Source organism: Eupeodes corollae, chromosome 3 (assembly GCF_945859685.1).
Source record: "Eupeodes corollae chromosome 3, idEupCoro1.1, whole genome shotgun sequence".
Lineage (NCBI taxonomy): Eukaryota > Metazoa > Arthropoda > Insecta > Diptera > Syrphidae > Eupeodes > Eupeodes corollae.
The window spans coordinates 11,999,301-12,018,107 of NC_079149.1; the positions used below are offsets into that span (position 1 = coordinate 11,999,301).

At 31.5% G+C, this 18,807-nt stretch overlaps 3 protein-coding genes across 7 annotated transcripts in view; 1 reads left to right on the plus strand and 2 right to left on the minus strand.

Annotated features, from left to right (window-relative positions):
• The window catches only part of LOC129951364 (MAGUK p55 subfamily member 7), a 47,466-nt gene extending 42,764 nt beyond the window's left edge, over positions 1–4,702 (minus strand). Inside the window, exons 1-2 of one of the 5 annotated variants that reach the window (XM_056063473.1) lie at positions 4,544–4,702; positions 4,188–4,257 (exon numbers count right to left, since the gene is read on the minus strand). The gene's annotated coding sequence lies outside the window, so the exon portion shown is untranslated. Of the gene's footprint in view, positions 1–4,187 lie in introns of all 5 variants that reach the window. The other 4 variants (XM_056063472.1, XM_056063474.1, XM_056063475.1 and 1 more) reach the window with 4 other exon arrangements.
• A 6,664-nt stretch (positions 4,703–11,366) lies between these two features.
• Positions 11,367–11,903, minus strand: LOC129949089 (keratin, type II cytoskeletal 3-like). The gene has a single exon (XM_056060325.1). The coding sequence runs from the start codon at positions 11,901–11,903 to the stop codon at positions 11,367–11,369; it is 537 nt and encodes a 178-aa protein (XP_055916300.1).
• A 6,030-nt stretch (positions 11,904–17,933) lies between these two features.
• On the plus strand, positions 17,934–18,577 carry LOC129950913 (keratin, type II cytoskeletal 1-like). Its single transcript, XM_056062856.1, has one exon. The coding sequence runs from the start codon at positions 18,013–18,015 to the stop codon at positions 18,409–18,411; it is 399 nt and encodes a 132-aa protein (XP_055918831.1). The 5' UTR covers positions 17,934–18,012; the 3' UTR covers positions 18,412–18,577.
• Positions 18,578–18,807: the final 230 nt, after the last annotated feature.

The following is an 18,807-nucleotide window of genomic DNA, read 5'->3' on the forward strand; positions in this document are numbered from 1 at the left end:
ATTTATTCTAAAAATTGCTTCTTCAAAAATGGCAAGCTCAAGGGGATGACAAGATAGTTGTTGGAGAAAACAAAAAAAAGATACAAAAAGAGTTAAAGATCGTTGTGGATTGATAATTGACAAATCAAAAATCGGATTCGGAAATTCAAATGATGGAAATATGGCCATACGTTTCTTTAAAAATGCTGAAATTTCTGCAGAAATTACAAAGATTGATATCCAAGTCATAATAAAGAAAGGTCGTTCTGCCCCATTGTGGCGTACTTACACACACACACACACATATCGTGTGTGTGTGTGTGAAAAATCTTTGATTAAGATTCTAAAGACTCTGAAATGTTGAGCAATGTAAAATCGAAATGATTTAAATAACTTCCTATGAAAAGTTGACAAATGAAGATTTGTTTGAGAAATTAAAAGGCAAGATAAACTTATTTTGCAGGTGTATATTTTTAAAAATAAAATATGCCAGTTTTTACGAAATTGTACCAGAAAAACAACCAAAATGTATAAAATTTTGATCTATAATTTCTTAAATTCTAGACATAACTTTAAGTTGTATAATTTCCAATACTTTCAGTGAAACGAGCAAACCGATAATACACCGGCCTTACAATATCTGTAACCAATCCAGTCTTTTCAAATTTCTTCACAATTTTTTCCAAACGCTTGCGTAGTTAGACGATTATTTAAACCATAAACTCCTCTAAAGCACAAAATGTGTCTGTGGCAGAACCACCGTTTTAATAATTTGTATGCTATAGTTAAGCGGTTCATTTTCGTAAATGTCAGACTTAACACTAAAAAACAAAAATTGTTTAACAACTTATTCGCCAGATGTCAAATTCCAGCCCTATACTTCTAAAAGCGAAAAATGGATATAACTGTATAGTTAACATATAACTTATAATTAGTTTATAAACACTTTACTATAAAATCGGTACCATCTTTGTATATGGAAACTACTGGTTTTCATATAAAAAGGTAGCGTGAAATAAAGCCAAGTAAAAATCAGGCTTGGATGCGACCACACTAATAATTTCCCATTTGTCTTGCTTGAAAGTTTGTCTATATGTACTCCTATCAATTTTTACCAAATTTGCGTACTATTTTGTGTAGATTTTATTTTTTATGAAAAAACGGACTGTTGGATGTTTATATAAAATTACTGAATATCGAAAACAATATTTTCTGTGAAATAAAATAAGTTTGAAGCCCATATTTCAAATTTTTGAAAAGATATTTGAGTCGAAAATCATTTTTTACCAACTTTTGTTAGTTTTTTTTTTTGGTTTTTAATTTTTTGTAAAAAAAATTGTCAATTCGATTATTTTCAAAATTTTACTGAAAGTTGACAACAATATTTTTTGAAAGATGAAAGTAAATTAAAGCCAATATCTCAAAGTTTTGAAAAGAAATTTGAGTCGCAAATCAATTTTCACCAACTTTTATTAATTTTTTTAGGTTTTTATTTTTTGTAAAAAAAAACTATCAATTTGATTTTTCTCAACATTTTTTCAGAATGTTGAAAACAATGTTTCTTATTAGATAAATAAGTTTAAGCTTAAATTTGTTTGAAAAGATATTTAAATCGATATTCAATTTTTACCATCTTTTAGTGATGTTTTCTTTATATTTTTAATTTGTATAAAAAAAACTGTCAATTCGATTTTTCTCAAAATTTTATCAGATGTCAAAAACATTATTCTTCGTTGCACAAAATTGTTTTAGAGATTAAATCATATTTTAGTCGTAAAATTTTGGAGGTGACAATTTTTTTTTTCAGTTATTTTGATTTATTAAAAAAAACCATTAAATGGATTTTTTTCAAAAAAAATACTTCTTTGATATCACGTTACAATATATTATGTAAAATTTAATTCAATTCTCTAGCGTTTTTGGTTTGTAAGATATTTAGGGCTAACCTAAATTTTCACCTTTTTTTATGGTAAAAAAACCACCCACGCAATTTTCTTGAAAGCCCTTTCAGCATCTTTCTACATTATTATCTGTACAATCAAATTTATTTAAAGTCGATATCTCTTCTGGTTCTTGAGCTATGGACAACGAAAAAATGTCGTGAACTGACGGACGTACGAACGTGCGTTCACACGCACGCACAGACATCTTTCCAAAAATCCTTTATTTCGACTCTAGGACGTTGAAACGTCGAGAAATGTCAAAGTTTTCAATTTGCCAAATCGTACCCATTACAATAACTTCCTATGGGAAGTTAAAAAGAAATATCATGAAGAAAAATATTTTATATGTGTTTTATTTGCATTAACCTTTAAAATCGCAAATGGATAGTCCTGTATAATCAACATAATTAACCTGTAATTGGTTAATAAACACTTTACTATAAAATCGGAACCGTGAAAAAAAGGAAAGCGAAATAAGGCCAAATTTAAAAAATTGTAAATTGCAAGAAGGCCTGGTTTTAAAAGTTGGCCTTATTTCACTGCATCACTTAAATCTTGTACATATTTGTAAACGTAAGAAAACTAAAATAGGGTAATTCTTATCACACATACGACAAATTTTATTTAAAGACTTTACTTTTTGACAATTACACACCTTGTGGATATCTAAAACAATTTTCAATGAAAGTGTAATATAATTAATGGAAAGTTAATAAACTCGTTCGAAAAAAATAAATCATTTAACAGTTTCATTGGTCTTAATGAACTTAATCTAAAATTTTCCATAGGATTCAAATTACAAAATTTTAGAGAATTCGTGCCACAGACAGAGCTACAGTAACTCAACTTAAACTGTATCAGTTTTTTCTTTAAACTCATCATCACGTTCATCAGTTTCATGAATTCAAATGAAAGGCAAAGTAACAATTTCCTTGAAAATTTATTTTTAATGTGAAATTGTAGAATTCCAAAGTTCAAATTTTATTCTATGTCACAAAAGTTCTTCACAATGCAACGAACTGAATCCTAGTTACTTATGGAACAGAAATTCTACACCAATTTGTGATCAAGATATAAACGACAAACTTCTTAAAAGTATGTAGAATGTAGAATTTAGTACCCTTCACTGTCACTCTATATGGTTATTTAACAATTCGCTTAACTCTAAAATTATTTACATACCTAAAATAAATGTCCCATTTGACATACAACTATCTGTCATTTACAAAAATGTCATGTAAATGTAAGTAACTCACGAGAGTATAAAATGTAAAATGTAAAACAAAAAATAAATCATTCTCCCCTTTTTCTCTCCCTTCAAGGATATCCTCTCTCTCTATATCCTTTTTTAAAATGTCGAGAAACCAAAAAGAAAAAAATGTTGGTGCACGTACGTCGTCGTACATATGTGAGGTTAGGTAGAAGAAGAAGAAACCTTGAACTAGTTAACATTCACCATATATCCCATACCCCGGAAGTCCTTGTTTTCTTCTTTCTTCGTTCCATTCAATATGTGGAAAAACACACTTTCCCAGAGCATAATCCCATAACAACAAAACAATACCAAATATTGCTTGCATCTTCACCCCGCTTTGAAAGAAGATAAAACATCACAAATGTCGAATACTTTCAGTTGCTACTGTAAAAAAAAACAGTAAGGAAAACAAAAATGTCACCATGGGGAAGGCAACAACGAACGCACACGGTTGTTGTGTCCTTTGAAATGTATAATGATGATGTTGATGTCGAGGAGAACAAGAGAAACAGGTTGAATTTTCCGGAGAAGGAAATTTCCCAAGGATACGGCATTAACGGCATGTACATTGTACAAATACTGGCTGCTTGCATTGTTTCATCCTAAGGGATGGAAATTGCACAAACAGCTCTGCACTGCATGTACCTCAACTAGGATGCACACAAATATCCTTTAACACAAATTAAACCTTCAAAAACAACACAAAAATACAACAAACATTTTTATTTTCTCTTTCTATGATTTGACTGCCTGTCCTGATGTTTTCCTTCTTTTTTTTTAACCCTCGATTTTCTCTTCTTGTTTTTTGGTTTAACGTCACAAGTAAAAAAGGGCAATTGCACACGTTTGCGGAAAATCAATTTCCACACAGATTTCCTATTCCCATTAGATTCGGATACATTTAGTCATACAACTTTTAAAAAAAATAGTAATTCATACAAAATATAAAAATTAATTGTGTTTATGTTGAAAAATATTTTTTAAATTCCATCGACAGGAAAAGAATTTACCTCTTTTTTTGACGTTTATAAAATATTTCAAAAATTCAGCACATTACGGTATTTTTTCTAAAATTTAAATCTAAAACAAAAAGGAAGTTATTGAATTTTCTTTACCACTTCACAGTAATATAATATATTTGAATTTATTCACTCTTCACTTCAAAGGACTCGGACTCAGGCACGGATAGGGGCAATATTTTCTTATCTTATTCCAAAAATTTGATTTCAATAAAATATTTAAAAGAAGAAAATTATAGGAAAAGAATCATGAAGGGAAAAATACAACTTATTGTGTTGTTTTTGTATTTATTTTTTAATGGGTTTTATTTATAGGATTAGATTGCAGTGAAATTTTGAGGATTCACGTTTTTGATGAACAGAAGAGATAGTTTTTCTCTTCTTTTCTTTTAAATTAAATTCTTTTGATTGCGTATTTTTAGAAAAGAACGTCCGACTGCAATGTGGTATTTCTGACAACTGATTTCGTGTTCGTCGGGTTAATCTCATCCCGATTTGGATATGTCTAGACATAGGAGGAGTTCGTTTTTTGAGAGTGTTTCTTTTTTTTTCTTTCTTTGGGTTGTTTGCAGATTTGGAAAGATTTGTTTTATTCGTTTGGCCAATTTTTGAGTGGTGAGTATGGTGAATAGGGGATAATGGTGTAATGCGCATGTGAGGAATGACACATATGACAGGACGTGAGAAGAATGTAATAAGAAACATGGTTTGTGACAGTTGGGAGAAAGTGACAGTTGGAGGGTTTGTTCGTTTGAGAAATTTGTTGATGTGCTTCAGGATCTTGAAACATTAAATATATTAGACGTGAAATAGTTGAATATTTTGTTTGACACATTGAGAAAGTGTGAAAATTATGTTATATTTCTTAATTATTATTTTATTGTGACAAATTCAATTTATGTTCTTATAGTTAAATCACTACCATGTTTTGGGGCGGTCGGGATTTTGACATGCTTTAAACTTGACACTTGACAGTATTCGACACCAAGTAGTTTGGGACTCTTAACCACTAAAACCACCTCTTCATCAGGACCAATCTTGTAGGATCGAGTTCCGATTTTTCTTTCTTAACTTTTTACAATCACTTTGGGTTAAGTTTAAACTTTTAATACTTTCCTATGTTTTTTTTTTAGACCATACGCTCATGAGGCTTGGTTCTTCTTAATCTCCGAACATGGTTTCTTATATTCAAGACGGACTCCTTTTTTGAATTAGTATGACTTTGCAGTCTCTGGTTGTGCGATACAGCGTATTTTTCAACAACTTCTGTAACCATTTCTATTTGTAAGTCACGATGTAGATCGGTATTTCTTATGTACCAAGGTGCATTAACTATTCCACGAAGCACTTTGTTTTGGAATTTTTGGATGATTTCGGTATTTGTTTTCTTTGTACAGCCCCATAATTGGATTCCATAGGTCCAAACAGGCTTTAGTACTTGATTATACAGCATTATTTTGTTTTGAATTGATAAATCAGAATTGTTACCAAGCAACCAGTACATTTTTCTATATTTCAAGTTTAGTTCTTCTCTTTTCTTTTTGATATGCTCTTTCCACTTAAGCTTTGCATCCAAAGTCATTACTAGGTATTTGGCCGTATTGATTATTATTGATTTTTGGAATATTGTTTATCTTTTATTTTGTAAAGTTTATATGTGAAGATATTGTTTCATTGAGTTTGATACGCCATTTTTCGGTCCAAGCTCTCACTGTGTCGACGTGATTTTGTAGTTTTACTGCTGCCTTAGAGACACATTTGTATAGGGTACCGAAATTGCGGTATCATCTGCAAAAGTAGCCATTATGGTGTGATTACCAACTGGAATATCCCTTGTGTATAGTAAATACAGGGTAGGACCTAGGACACTTCCTTGTGGTACACCGGCTTCTATTTTCTTAATTTCCGAGTATTCTTGATCGTACCTTACTCTAAACAATCGGTCTGAGATGTACGATTTTAATATTTCATAGTACTGCCTGGGAAGATCCCTTTGCAGTTTGTACTCAAGTCCCTCATGCCAAACCTTGTCAAAAGCTTGAGCAACATCTAAGAAATTAGCTGAACATACTTGTTTTTCTTCTAATGCTTTTTCTATTACATCCGATATTCTATGAACTTGGTCTATAGTGGAATGTTTATTTCTAAAGCCAAACCGATGGTTTGGGATTAACCTTATTTCTTCTATGATTTTGCTAAGTCTCTTCAGAAGCAGTTCTTCAAAAACTTTTGCCATAATTGGTATAAGCGATATTGGTCTGTAAGCCGTCACTTCTGTAGGTGGTTTACCTTGCTTTGGTATGACAATTACTTCAGCAATTTTCCAATGGTGCAGGACATACCGGTGCTTAAGGCATGCATTCATTATATATTGGAGTTTTATGAAGGCAATGGCATTTCTTTCATAACCTGAGCAGTAATTAGATCGTAACCTGGTGATTTTTTATTTGATAGTTGATGTAAACAAATACCTTTCATTTCTTATAGTCTAACAATGCAAGATGTTCAGCGAAAAGGTTAGCTTTTTCTTTCGGGTTACCTATCCATTTCCCAACTTGAGATTTCAAGGGCGAGTTTTGTAAATGGGGTCTTTTCAGGCGTTTGGCTGCTTTCCATAGCGAAAAATCGGGTGAAACATCAGTCGTTAAATTCCTTGGGAATGTACTGAATGAATCATAAAACGTAAACGTTGTTTTATCATCTGGAAATCTAGAATTTTGCCATTTTCTTCGAGCTCTTCTTTTCTCTATTATCAACTCTCTTATCTCTAAAGGATATTTTTTTTCATTTTGTCTTCTATTAGAAAATGTTGGAGTACTTTCTTTTACCTTCTACACTAATGTGATTTCGTTTGATTCATTTAGCTACGAAAAAGTCTGGTATTTTGTTAGTATCGGAAGGGCAGTAAGTTGGCGACCTGGAGGAATAGAATTCGCAATTGTATTTACGGCCTGCTTGGAAAAGTCTTTTACCTTTTGTTGATATAAGCCTTGAACCCCAATGGAAGTGTTTCGCATTGAAATCTCCACCCAAAAAGAAAGTTATGCCCAAGAAGATTAAATAGATCTGTATAGTCATCTTCGGTCGGGGAGCGCCTCGGTGGGCATTATATAGCTGCTATCTTAAACTTTTTCTTTTTCATACCAATACTATTAGTTGTTACTTGCATATTTTCACTAGTGAACTTGGCTACTTCATAATGGTTTAAGCTTTCTTTTATCAGAATCCCCGATCCACCTCTTATCTTGTAGTTGGATGTGGAGCGTGGTAACATGAATAGTTTTCTATTACATTATCTAGACTTTGCCCATTGGAGAAATGAGTTTCGGACACCAGGCAAATGTCGATATGTTCTAGGTCTAAAAAGATTTTTAATTCGGATGAATGTTGTATAAGACCGTTTGCATTATATGTAGCGATTTTTAGTGTTCTGTCTATCATTGTTTTTTAAGAGTGACTTTTTCGCATATCTGTTTGATATTCAAATTCTGTTTATCAATTCTTTTAAGAATAAGTTGTATTCTTTCTTTAATGGAAGTCTCTTTATTCTTCCGTATATTTTTAAAAATCCAGAAAAATAGTACGCAAAATCTCTTAAAACATTGTTAATAAAAACAGATTTTGAAATCAAACTATTTCATCATATGCAAAATGTTATTGGTAGTTTTTAAATTTTTTAGAATACTTCAACTGAAAACATTTTTAGCAAAACACGAAAAACTACAAAGTTTTAAGTAAGAAAAATCGATAGACGGGATGGGAATTATCAGTGTGGGTCGCATCCAGCCTCTTTTAATTTATTTTGTTCTGACAACTGTATTGTCAGTGCAATTTGTTTGTTTTATTTTATAAACTAAATTTATAAATTTAACAACAGCTATACATACTCGTAGTTTATAAAATAAAACAAACAAATTGCACTGACAATACAGTTGTCAGATCTGCAAACGTCACTTAAATAGAGAACAAATCTATTCACGTGTTGCGGCCGGACTTAATATATTTTAATGTGTATACACTCTTTATCTCTTTTACTCTTATTTCGTGTTATAGTAGAATAAGTACGTAGTAAACACTTGTGTGGAACATTTAGAATAAGGGACAACATCTAGTTTAAGAGAAGAACTCCCTTCGTTAAGCATCGAGAACATGCAGCGCCTACAAGAACCTAGTAGTTTCTCGAACCGATTTGAAGTATATAAATAGGCGCTCGGAAGCGAAGCGGTTCAATATTGATTGTGAACTTCGATAAAGTAAAAACTGTGTTTGGAAAGTAATAATTGAAAGTGATGAATAAATAAGTTTGGAGCGATTTAAATAAAGTAAATGTGTGATTTATTTACAAGTATGAATAAGCTTTAAATGTCCAACCAAGCCAAATAGTTTAATATTTACAATACATAGATTACAATGAAGTGGAGGCAAAACCTCAGGAAATTTTCAGATTGTCTTATAGGAGTTGTGCATATTCGATTTATAAAAGTCTTCGCGACCGAACGCGTGGTCTTTCAACCTTCTTTACATTTTAGAAAGAAAGTACGGAACCATGTTTGAAGTTTAACAGCAGATAAAACCTGCTATCAAAAAGCGAAATAAAGTTATGCTACTTTGATACTTCCAGTAGAAACATTTTCTTAAAATATACAAAGTCAGTGTCCTGAAGTAGGAAGACCTCAGCGTGATGTCAATGGTGCTTTTTTGAGTATTGAGGCAGACGCGGCAAAAATGGGTTTAACGGTTATTGAGGGCACAACAAAGAACAGACGTAACTTTTAGGTAGTCAAGGACCTCGTCTACCTAGGCTCCGCTGTAAACGCAGAAAACAACACCAGCGCTGAGATCAAACGCAGAATAGCTCTTGCTAACCGCTGTTTCTTTGGACTAAGAAAGCAATTGAGTGGTAAAGCCCCGAGGGACCAAAGTGTTGCTATATAAGACCCTTATCATCCCCGTCCTGCTATACGGTGCAGAAGCATGGACTATGACAAGAGCGTATGAAAGCACCTTGGGTCGGTTCCAACGACTAAGATGGCTGGGTCACGTAGAGCGCATGGAAACCAATGCTCCGGCCCGGAAAGTCTTCGAATCCACACCCACAGGACAGCGCAGTAGAGGAAGACCGCGGATCAGGTGGCGTGAACAAGTGGAAAGTGACCTCACCCAACTTGGAGCGCGAAACTGGAGACATCTAGCTAGGGACCAAGCTAGATGGAGAAGTTTGTTGGCTGAGACCCTAGTTCACACAGGACTGTAGCGCCACCTTAAATAAGTAAGTAAGTGTCCCAAAGTTTGTTTCTTGTCAACTCTTAACCGATTGTTCTGGAAGTTGGCATTTTTATGTATACTCAATAGATAGGACGGTTTTTGTTTCGATTGATGGTCGCAATATTTACTAAATAGCAATAAAATTATTACTGTAGTTCTATAAGTATCATACACATGGCATCTTTTTCTACAAAAAAAACTATAGAACCGTCCTACTTGGATATTTTATAGATGGCGCCTCGTTTTAATTCATTCTTTTTTTCTAAACGCTGAACCTTGCGTAACCTTGCTTCTGTATAATTGTTGAATAATTTCATTTTACATTGTATGTTATTTTGCGTAAAACTTTATCTTTTAAATCTTTCATAACCCATTCAAACATAGCAACACGTGACGGGTTTGATAGTATTGATATCATTTTTCAAATTTTTAGAATATGTAAGTCTTAAGCCCTCTGGTTTGTTCAGAATAAATTGATGGCGAGAAAATCAGTACAACAAGTCAAAATATATTATATTTAAATTTTGCAGATTTTTATGTTTGACAGATGTATTCAATTTATTTTTAAAAATATGGCGTGGTTTTGGATTTATTATTATAGTACTTTAAAGAAACGATAGAAGCCACATAGGTGAATATATAAGTTAAGTAGAAATTACTTAAGAATACAATTTTATATTTGAAAAACACCATTGAATATCAAAAATTTGCATTCGTTTTTGTTGGACGGTACTGTATGGTTTATATTTAGTCGATCCTTTAAGTATGCAACAAGTTTGTTATTGCAAAAGTAAATTATCCATGGTATTTGAATTGTAACGATTTGAAACAAAGCACTTGTCAGAGTGACATTTGTTTAATATAAATTTGTTAAGTGTATTGTAAAGAAATTAGTATGCTATCTTACAATTTGACATTTAAATGGATAGTAATTCCACTGAAACAATGCTAACAATTTTTAAGAATTCAGAAATTCCGTATTTAGATTGTCTTGAACTGTCTTATTCTGACGTTTAATTGTCTGTACCGATCCCACTTGACAGTTACAAGAAAATGTATGGGGTTTGGTTTTTAAGCTCAAAGATCTGAGTTCTGGGGTGGAATCGGCTAAGCTGATTGTTGATAATTGACAATCAAAAATCTTTGTAAGGTATTAGTCAAATTGATACCTAAAAAGCTGTCACAACAAAAATGTGAGAGTCGTTATTCAAACAGAGCCAATTTTATATTTTTATTTAGATATTTTATAGGAATCAATTTAAAATTTTTATAAGTCAACAGCGAATTTTGAATCTGAATTGAATTGAGTTGAATCATTTTACACAGACGGAATGAAAATGATAGTTAATTTGATTATCAAAAAATTATAGTCAACTATCACCTTAGCGAAGGTCATATCCTGCTCTGAACATTTTTTTGCAACCTGCTTCTTCCGCCATTTTGATTGTTTTAGTCATTTTTATTAATTTTCCATCTCTATATTTATTCAACGTTTAAATCAGATTACTGTCCTTTTGTCTTTGTTGAACCCGCTTTGAATATCCAGAAGCCTGCCTTTAAACCAAAAAGCAATTAAACTTTAAAGCTCGGAACACACGAAACGAAAAAACGAAAAATAAAACACAATTTTTAGTGTGACAGATTGAGGTGTTCAGAAAGACGTCTGTAGAGTTTTGTTTTTTATTTTCTTTAAATAATTGGAGAGATCAAGATAAAATGATAACACGTCTTGAGAAAGACAAATGGAGAAACTATCAAATGAATGAATGAAAAACAGGGACTAAAGTAACAAAACTGATTAATTGTCTTTCTTTTATTGGAATGATTTATTAAGAACAATTTTTGTTTTGTAGCGTTGATATTTATTAAAACGGTGTGATATGGTATTTTTTAAATCACTTTAAATTATCCAATAAAGCCAGCTCCTCCAAATAATCCAGCTCCACCAAATCCACCTCTGGATTTATATCGATAGCTTTCCCTATAGTGTCCCCTTTGTTTGAATCCACCAAATCCAACTCCTGCACCAACTATTCCACCACCTAGTCCTCCTCCTCCGAAGCCTCCACCAACGCCACCGTAATTTCCTCCACCATAACCATAATTATTTGCATATCCAACAGTTTGTATATTAGACACTACTGGAACATTCTGAACGGTTTGAAATGTTTGCACTACCGGCACAGATGATATTACTGGAACATTGTTTACATATGGAGCTCCTATTCCTCCTCCAATTGCACTGAATCCAAATCCTCCACCGCCGACGCCGCCACCTGATGATACTCCTCCGATTAATGATCGTATGAACCGTTGGTGGTGTGGCGAAACAGTTTTGTCAGCAGATTCTATTTCAATCTTGTTGCCTGCAACAGAATTCGATATCGTCGTCGTCGTCGTTGCAGAGGCAAAAAGAAATAATAAACACAATCGAGATAACATCTTAGGAGTTACTTAATACTGCCGCAGAAAATCTCAAGACACTTTTATTTATAAACAAAAATTCAGAGAAGCTAGTAAATATGGATTTATATATGGATCATACTCTTTTTTCGGAGAAGAACTTTTTTAAGCCGTCTCTGTTTGTCAACCGCAGCAGTTTAGACTAGCCCTGAGTTTTTTTGTGTATTGTTGTCGATGAATTGATAATTGATCAGACGCACTTAGTGATCGAACAAAATAAACAAAAGTTTTCAAATATTTACTTAAGTTCCAAAAACTGGGAACTTCTGATGACCCATTCAAAAATCAAAAAAAAAAACAATCACGTAGGTTTTATGTAGATTAAGATGGAAAGACCAATATTGAAAAATAAAAAAACCTGTACCTATATTTCAGTCTATAGTACAAAAGTCTTGTTGGAGAAATCATTTAGCATGATGATATGATGTAGGTTAGACATAGACTACAGCTCCAATAGGTACAGCCAATGAGACATATTGTTTGACCTTGAAAAAAACTCTGTTCGTCACAAGGTATTTCAAGTAATTCAAAATTCATTATTTAACAAAAGCTACTACCACAATAATTGCATCAGGAGAAAAAGTATACATGTTTCTGAAATGTTTTAATTTTTGAATGTACGTTTTGAAAAAACAAAACATTTAGATTTATACAAATTTTAAGAACTAATAAAATAAGTTTCTTCAGATTTGCGAAACTTGATGCCTTCACATTTTAAATGCGTACATTATATCGCCAAACCTTGTAGATTTTTGATTCTTTTTTCATTTGAGATCAAATTTGTGGATTTTTCTATATCTAGTTTTGACACAATAATCAAAACAGTTTCGCCTTGAAACGATTGCATAATGATTTCGATTAAATTTATTTCGTGTTATTAATGCTATGTGGTTTAGGGAAAAAAAGACAGTTGCTAGTCGTATTAAAAATTATAAAATTAAAAAAATATACTTTTTGCGGTCATAGTTTATTATCGCCAAAGACCTCAAAAAATCGGAGACCCAAGCAAAACTTATTAGGATAATATCTAGTTTCGTTTTCGATAACGTACAAATTGTAAAATTACGTCTTCCCATCGAAATATTTTTTTTGAAATAAAAATAGCTTGTATTTTCCATTGGTAAATTTTAAATACAAAATTGATTCTTGTGTGTCCAATGAAATAGGATTGAAAATAATGTTCATTTTTTTATAGGAAAGTGTGATAGTGTAGATGTAAAATTATTTTGTGCTGTTTTGTACTTCAAAAAAGAAAATCTGTTTCATGTATCAACTTCTTCATGAATGTACAAATCCCATTTCTCAAAAAATCATAAATTTTTCAATTTTTTTTATTTTAAAATCGTTATTTTTTAAATTTGAGTTAAAAAATATATAAAGAATGCAGTTATTTAGAGCTTATTAAAATACGTTTTACATTTTAATTTCGTAATAAAATGATGGCCCTTTTTCAAGATATCGAATTATGAACAAAATGTAATATTTTGTCAAAAATCAAAAATAAAAACAATTACATTTTTTATCATCAAATATTATTGAGGCTTCTGCAGAAATACAAAATATTGAAATCGGTTGATTAGTTTTTGAGAAAACTTAAAAACAAAATAACGGTTCTATGGGGGTCCCCATCCGAAGCAATAGAAATATGTTTTTATCGAAAATTTAAAAAGAAATGTATCGGTTTGTTTTTGCGAAAATTCGAATTTTTGATTTGAGGACTACCATTATTTTTATTCTAAGGAAAAAATATAAAAAAATGCCTAACGCAAATCGGGTCAAAACCCGAATTTTTTTTCGGTTTTTATTTTTTTGTAAAAAAAACTGTCAATTCGGTTTTTTAAAAAGTTTTGAAAAGATACTTGAGTCGAAAAAAAATTTTTAACAACTTCTATTAATTTTGTTTTAGATTTTTATTTTTTGTAAAAAAACTGTGAACTAGATTTTTCTCAACATTTTTCAGAATTTCAACATTCAATTATATTTCTTATAAGATAAAATAAGTTTAAAGCCTAAGTTTCAAGTTTTTGAATCGATATTCAATTTTTACCAACTTTGAGTAATGTTTTTTTTAGATTTTTATTTTTAATAAAAAAACTATCAATTCGATTTTTCTCAAAATTTGATCAGATGTCATAAACATTGATGAAATCATATTTTAGTCGTAAAATTTTGAGGGTGACACATTTTTTTGGCAGTTTTTTTGATTTATAAGAAAAACCGTTAAATGGATTTTTTTCAAAAAATAAACTCCTTTTGGTTCGTAACATATTTAGGGTTAACCAAAATTTTCACCTTTTCTTCAAACTGCTACCGTTTTCTTGAGACCCTTTCCTGCATCTTTCTGTCTTATTATCTGTATAACAAAATTTATTTGAAATCGATATCTCTTGTGGTTCTTGAGCTATGGACGACGAAAAAAACGTCGCGAACGTACGGATGTACGAACGTATGTACACAAGCACACACAGACATCTTTCTAAAAATCTTTTATTTCGACTCTAGAGACCTTGAACGGTCGAGTAATGCCAAAATTTTCAATTTGACAAATCGGACTCCTTTAATTAGTTCCTATGGGAAGTTAAAAAAATATCTAAATCTGCAAAGATTTAGATATAAATAATGAAATTCACCATAATGTTCCCTTTCACGATTTATGGGGTGTACACCAAATCTACGGATTCTTGATCTTACGCGACTTTTAACTAGTAAGCGTTGGCGAACTGCACTTGCAATGGCATTTTTCCAACTAATCGCTCAGCGATGTGTCGTTTGGTAAATGGCTACCCATCGCTCATCGTTTAGTCGCTCACCGCTCATTGCGTGGCCGAAGACTAACGCTAATCGGGTCAAAATCTTAATTTCCAAATTTTAAGTCAATAGACCAAATTCTTTTGTAGCTGCCTAGACAGACAAGCGGACGGACCCACTTTTTCAACTCCTCTACACTCGTAATGTTATGTTTGATTAAAATTTCGAATAAGACATTTTTTAAGAATGCAAAACTTGCCATATAGTGGAAGTAAAAACAAGAAACTGAGTTTAAAAAATTATCTTAATTGTTTAGACACCTTTATGAGAATTCTAAAATTATGCTCTTTACAAGTACCAAGTAATTTATTCTTGTCTAAGATATCAATACAGTTAAACAAAATGCTGAATATTAATAAAGTTAAGTTAAGATTATCTACGAGTAAAATTTAATACGATACGTTCTCTTTATTTATGATAAATTTCGTTGATAACGTAAGATTATGTTCTTAGAAAAATCTAATCAGTATTTAGAAAAATACCAAATAAGAAATAAAAACTTTTAAAAATTTCTTCAAAAGTTGGTACAATTTGGTTTTGGACTAAAAACGTCGGGAACAGAACAGATATATGGAAATCAAAATTATTTTATCATATGGAAAATATTATTCTTAACTGTAAGTTAATTTGTAAGAAAAATTCAAAACTGATATGAAATGGTTTCCGTGTTTTCAAGTGTTATGAGAACAAAGAAAAATATTGACATAAAATGTTGTCATCTTCCACAAAATATTGTTATTATTTTCATAGAATTCAAACAAAATTTACAGACGAGTACGGGAAGTTATCAGTTTGGATCGAATCCAATCCTCTTTTTTTCAATCGTTACAAAAGAAACAACGGCCCACTTGATGTTTTTGAAAGTACTTTCTGCATACAGTGGTGGACAAGAATTTAGCACACTTGTTAAAGAAAATAAAAACCATTTAATTTTAATTTGTTTTCTTATTATTAAATTAGTTGTATTTTATTTACACATAGTACTTCGTCAAATATGTTTAACATCTGTAAAAAGAAAAAAGTATGGAATGTAGAAACATCAATTTTTCGCCTGGAAACGAACTTAGCACATTCAACAGTTTCTTGATAAAATTTTACTTACCGTTATCAATTCTAGGTTTTTCAAATACTAAGATTTGATAGGGAACCCTTTATTTTGCAGTACAAAAGCAATTCTTCTTGGCAAACTTTCAACCAAAGACTCACATTGTGACTTTGGAATTGCATTCCAAGCATTTTGAATCTCCTGCCACAATTGTGTTAAATTGGTTTTTTGTTTTTGCTCAATGTGATGTTGAACATCATTCCACAAATTATCGATCGGGTTAAGAACGGGTGATTGTGCTGGCCACTTCAAAACGTCGATTTTATTCACCTCTAAGGCTATAACAACGGCAAATTGTATTCTGTGTAGGGCATCATTCAATGTACACTTTCTGGTCCATAATGGTGTACCTTGGATTATATTCCCTGTTTTTTGGACGCCATACATATTTTTTCCCATCCGATTCGAACCGGCAGAATTTGGATTCATCGCTCCAAAACACGTTTTTCCAAAAACTAATTGGTTTGTCTAGGTGAACTTTGTCAAACTGTAACCTTGATTTCAGATTTTTTTGATACAAGCTGTTTTCTCTGAGCAACGTAAGCACGTAGATTGTTTTCATTTAATCGGCTTCTTATGGTCCTTGAGCAAACAATTACTCCATAGTTCGTTGAAAGTTCGCTTCGAATGGCACTGGAGGTCTTAAACGGATCCTTGGTCGATAACCTATAAATAATTCTATCTTCATTCGTAGTAGTCTTTTTGGCCCGGGGGTTTTATTTAGAATTTTCAACCACTCCAAACTTTTTGAAATGACGAAGGGCATTATAAACCAGCTTCCTGGAGCATTCTAACAATTAAAAATGTCTGGTACCGTCCGTCCTTTTGACTTCATTTTCAAGATCAGACTCCTTTTTTCCTTTGAGCACCATTTTCCTTTTGACATGACTAATTAATTTAAAAATACAAAAATTAAAAATAGACTTTTTGATTGCAAAACGGGCTAAATTTATGTCCAGTTCAAAACATTTTTCGCATAACGTATTTTACTTTTCAATCATTTACACATGTGTATTACCATATATAAGGTAGTCGTAGTAACAACATAAAAATGAACCGTTACTTGCAAGTAATAAAAAATTGAAAGTAGAAAAATACTTGTACTCTTTCTAATGTGCTAAATTCGTGTCCACCACTGTATATTAATTGTATTATATTTGAATTAAAATTTACTAAACGTCAATATCTCTACATGTTCTAAGATAGCAATGAGCTACGAGAGGAGTTATCGACAACTCAACGACTTACAACTGTTAGGTTGTAGTCATGCGCATTTCTCTTTAACTTATGGATTAAGATTCTTAAGACTTTGAATCATCGAGAAATGTAAAATTTTCAATATGAAAATCGAACTAATTACAACAACTTAAAATTCCGATAGAAGCCAAATATAAATTTCATTAAAAATTTAGTTTTATGAAATTGACTTCAAAACAACCTCAAATCATTTTGTATTGTCCAATAGAACGAATATAAAAAGAAAATTGGCGTTTTGACAAATTTAAATCCAAAATAAATGAATATAATTTACCAATGGAAACCCCCATCTGAATGTTACAATGTTTTACAAACACATATCTGTAGACTTTAAAAATATTCCAATAAAACAATAATTTCCATACAAAAACGAATCATATTTGTAGGCTTACACATCTAATTCAATTTCAAATCAATCAATCAAAAGATTGTAATTCAGAAGTTAAAATGTTTACAGACAAAAACCACAAATATTGTAAACATCACCACAAAGGAGACTCTTGCCTAATTTCATAATAAATTTAAGTCCAATTTTTGGGGGTTTTCCAATATTATTAATAATAATTTATTATTAATATTCAAAGATCAATTCTAAGTGGTGTTAAGAATTGAAGAACCAGCCTTATAAAAAACCCCACGGTCGTTGTAGGTGTCCAATGTGTGAATAGTATATTTGTATAATACCTCATAATGATATGTTTTTGAAGTGACCATTAATGTAAGAGTATATCTAAGTTAAATATTGAACGAGACAAAACACCAAACGAGTATTTAAACTTAGTATATTAATAAATTGTTAACTATGCAATGAAGCAGTAGAAATTTATATATAAATTCTGAGAAATAGTTAAACAATAAAACAGTATTAATTCAATTATCAACATTTAAACATTAATTCATTCTCACGTTGTTTTCGAAATGAAATTTAGAAATATTTTTGTGGTTGTTCTCCTTTTGTGCTGGACACTTTTAGCGTATGGAAGCGAAAAGAATTTAGAAGAAAATTCCTTAAACGATGAAAACACTCAAGGCCATGAGAATACATCTGGACGAAAAGTTCGTCAGTTAGGTCGAACTTTTGGTGGTTTCGGAGGCGGTCTTGGTAGCGGTGGAGGTTTTGGAAGACCTGGATTCGGTGGAGGTTTTGGAAGGCCAGGATTTGGTGGAGGCTTTGGAAATTCAGGATTTGGTGGTGGCTTTGGAAGACCTGGATTTGGCGGTGGTTTTGGTAGGCCTGGAGGATTTGGCGGTGGATCAGGTTTTGGTGGTGGCAATGGATTTGGATACCCTGGATATGGCGGAGGATTCTATGGTTAAACATAAAGTTAATGTTATCTAATCAAATAATATTAAATGTGATTTAAAAATTGTTTCAAATCGTAAAAATAAGCCAGTAAAAGTACAAAAACAAATATCTGTAATCTAATAATGTTTTTTAAATGGGATTGTTAATAATAAAAAGTTAAAATTTAAGAAAATCTTATAGATTTAGTTTTTTTTGTTTTTCTCGATAAAAATATATGGGAAATGATGAAGTTGTCAAAAGCCACCCTTGTAATTTAGTGTCAGATGGATTCATGTTTTAATTATGTTAGAAGCTTTAAAAGTTTCTGTTATTGATTTAGTAAGTTTTTATTTATTTTTTTTTTTTTTTAATCTGAGATGATAAATCAATTAACTCAGCTTTTCGAAGAGCCAACTCGAATCCCTGAC

Bases quoted from the DNA above. Each gene is read 5' to 3' on its own strand.
- LOC129949089 (XM_056060325.1), bottom strand. From the start codon at position 11,903: ATGTTATCTCGATTGTGTTTATTATTTCTTTTTGCCTCTGCAACGACG.
- LOC129950913 (XM_056062856.1), top strand. From the start codon at position 18,013: ATGAAATTTAGAAATATTTTTGTGGTTGTTCTCCTTTTGTGCTGGACA.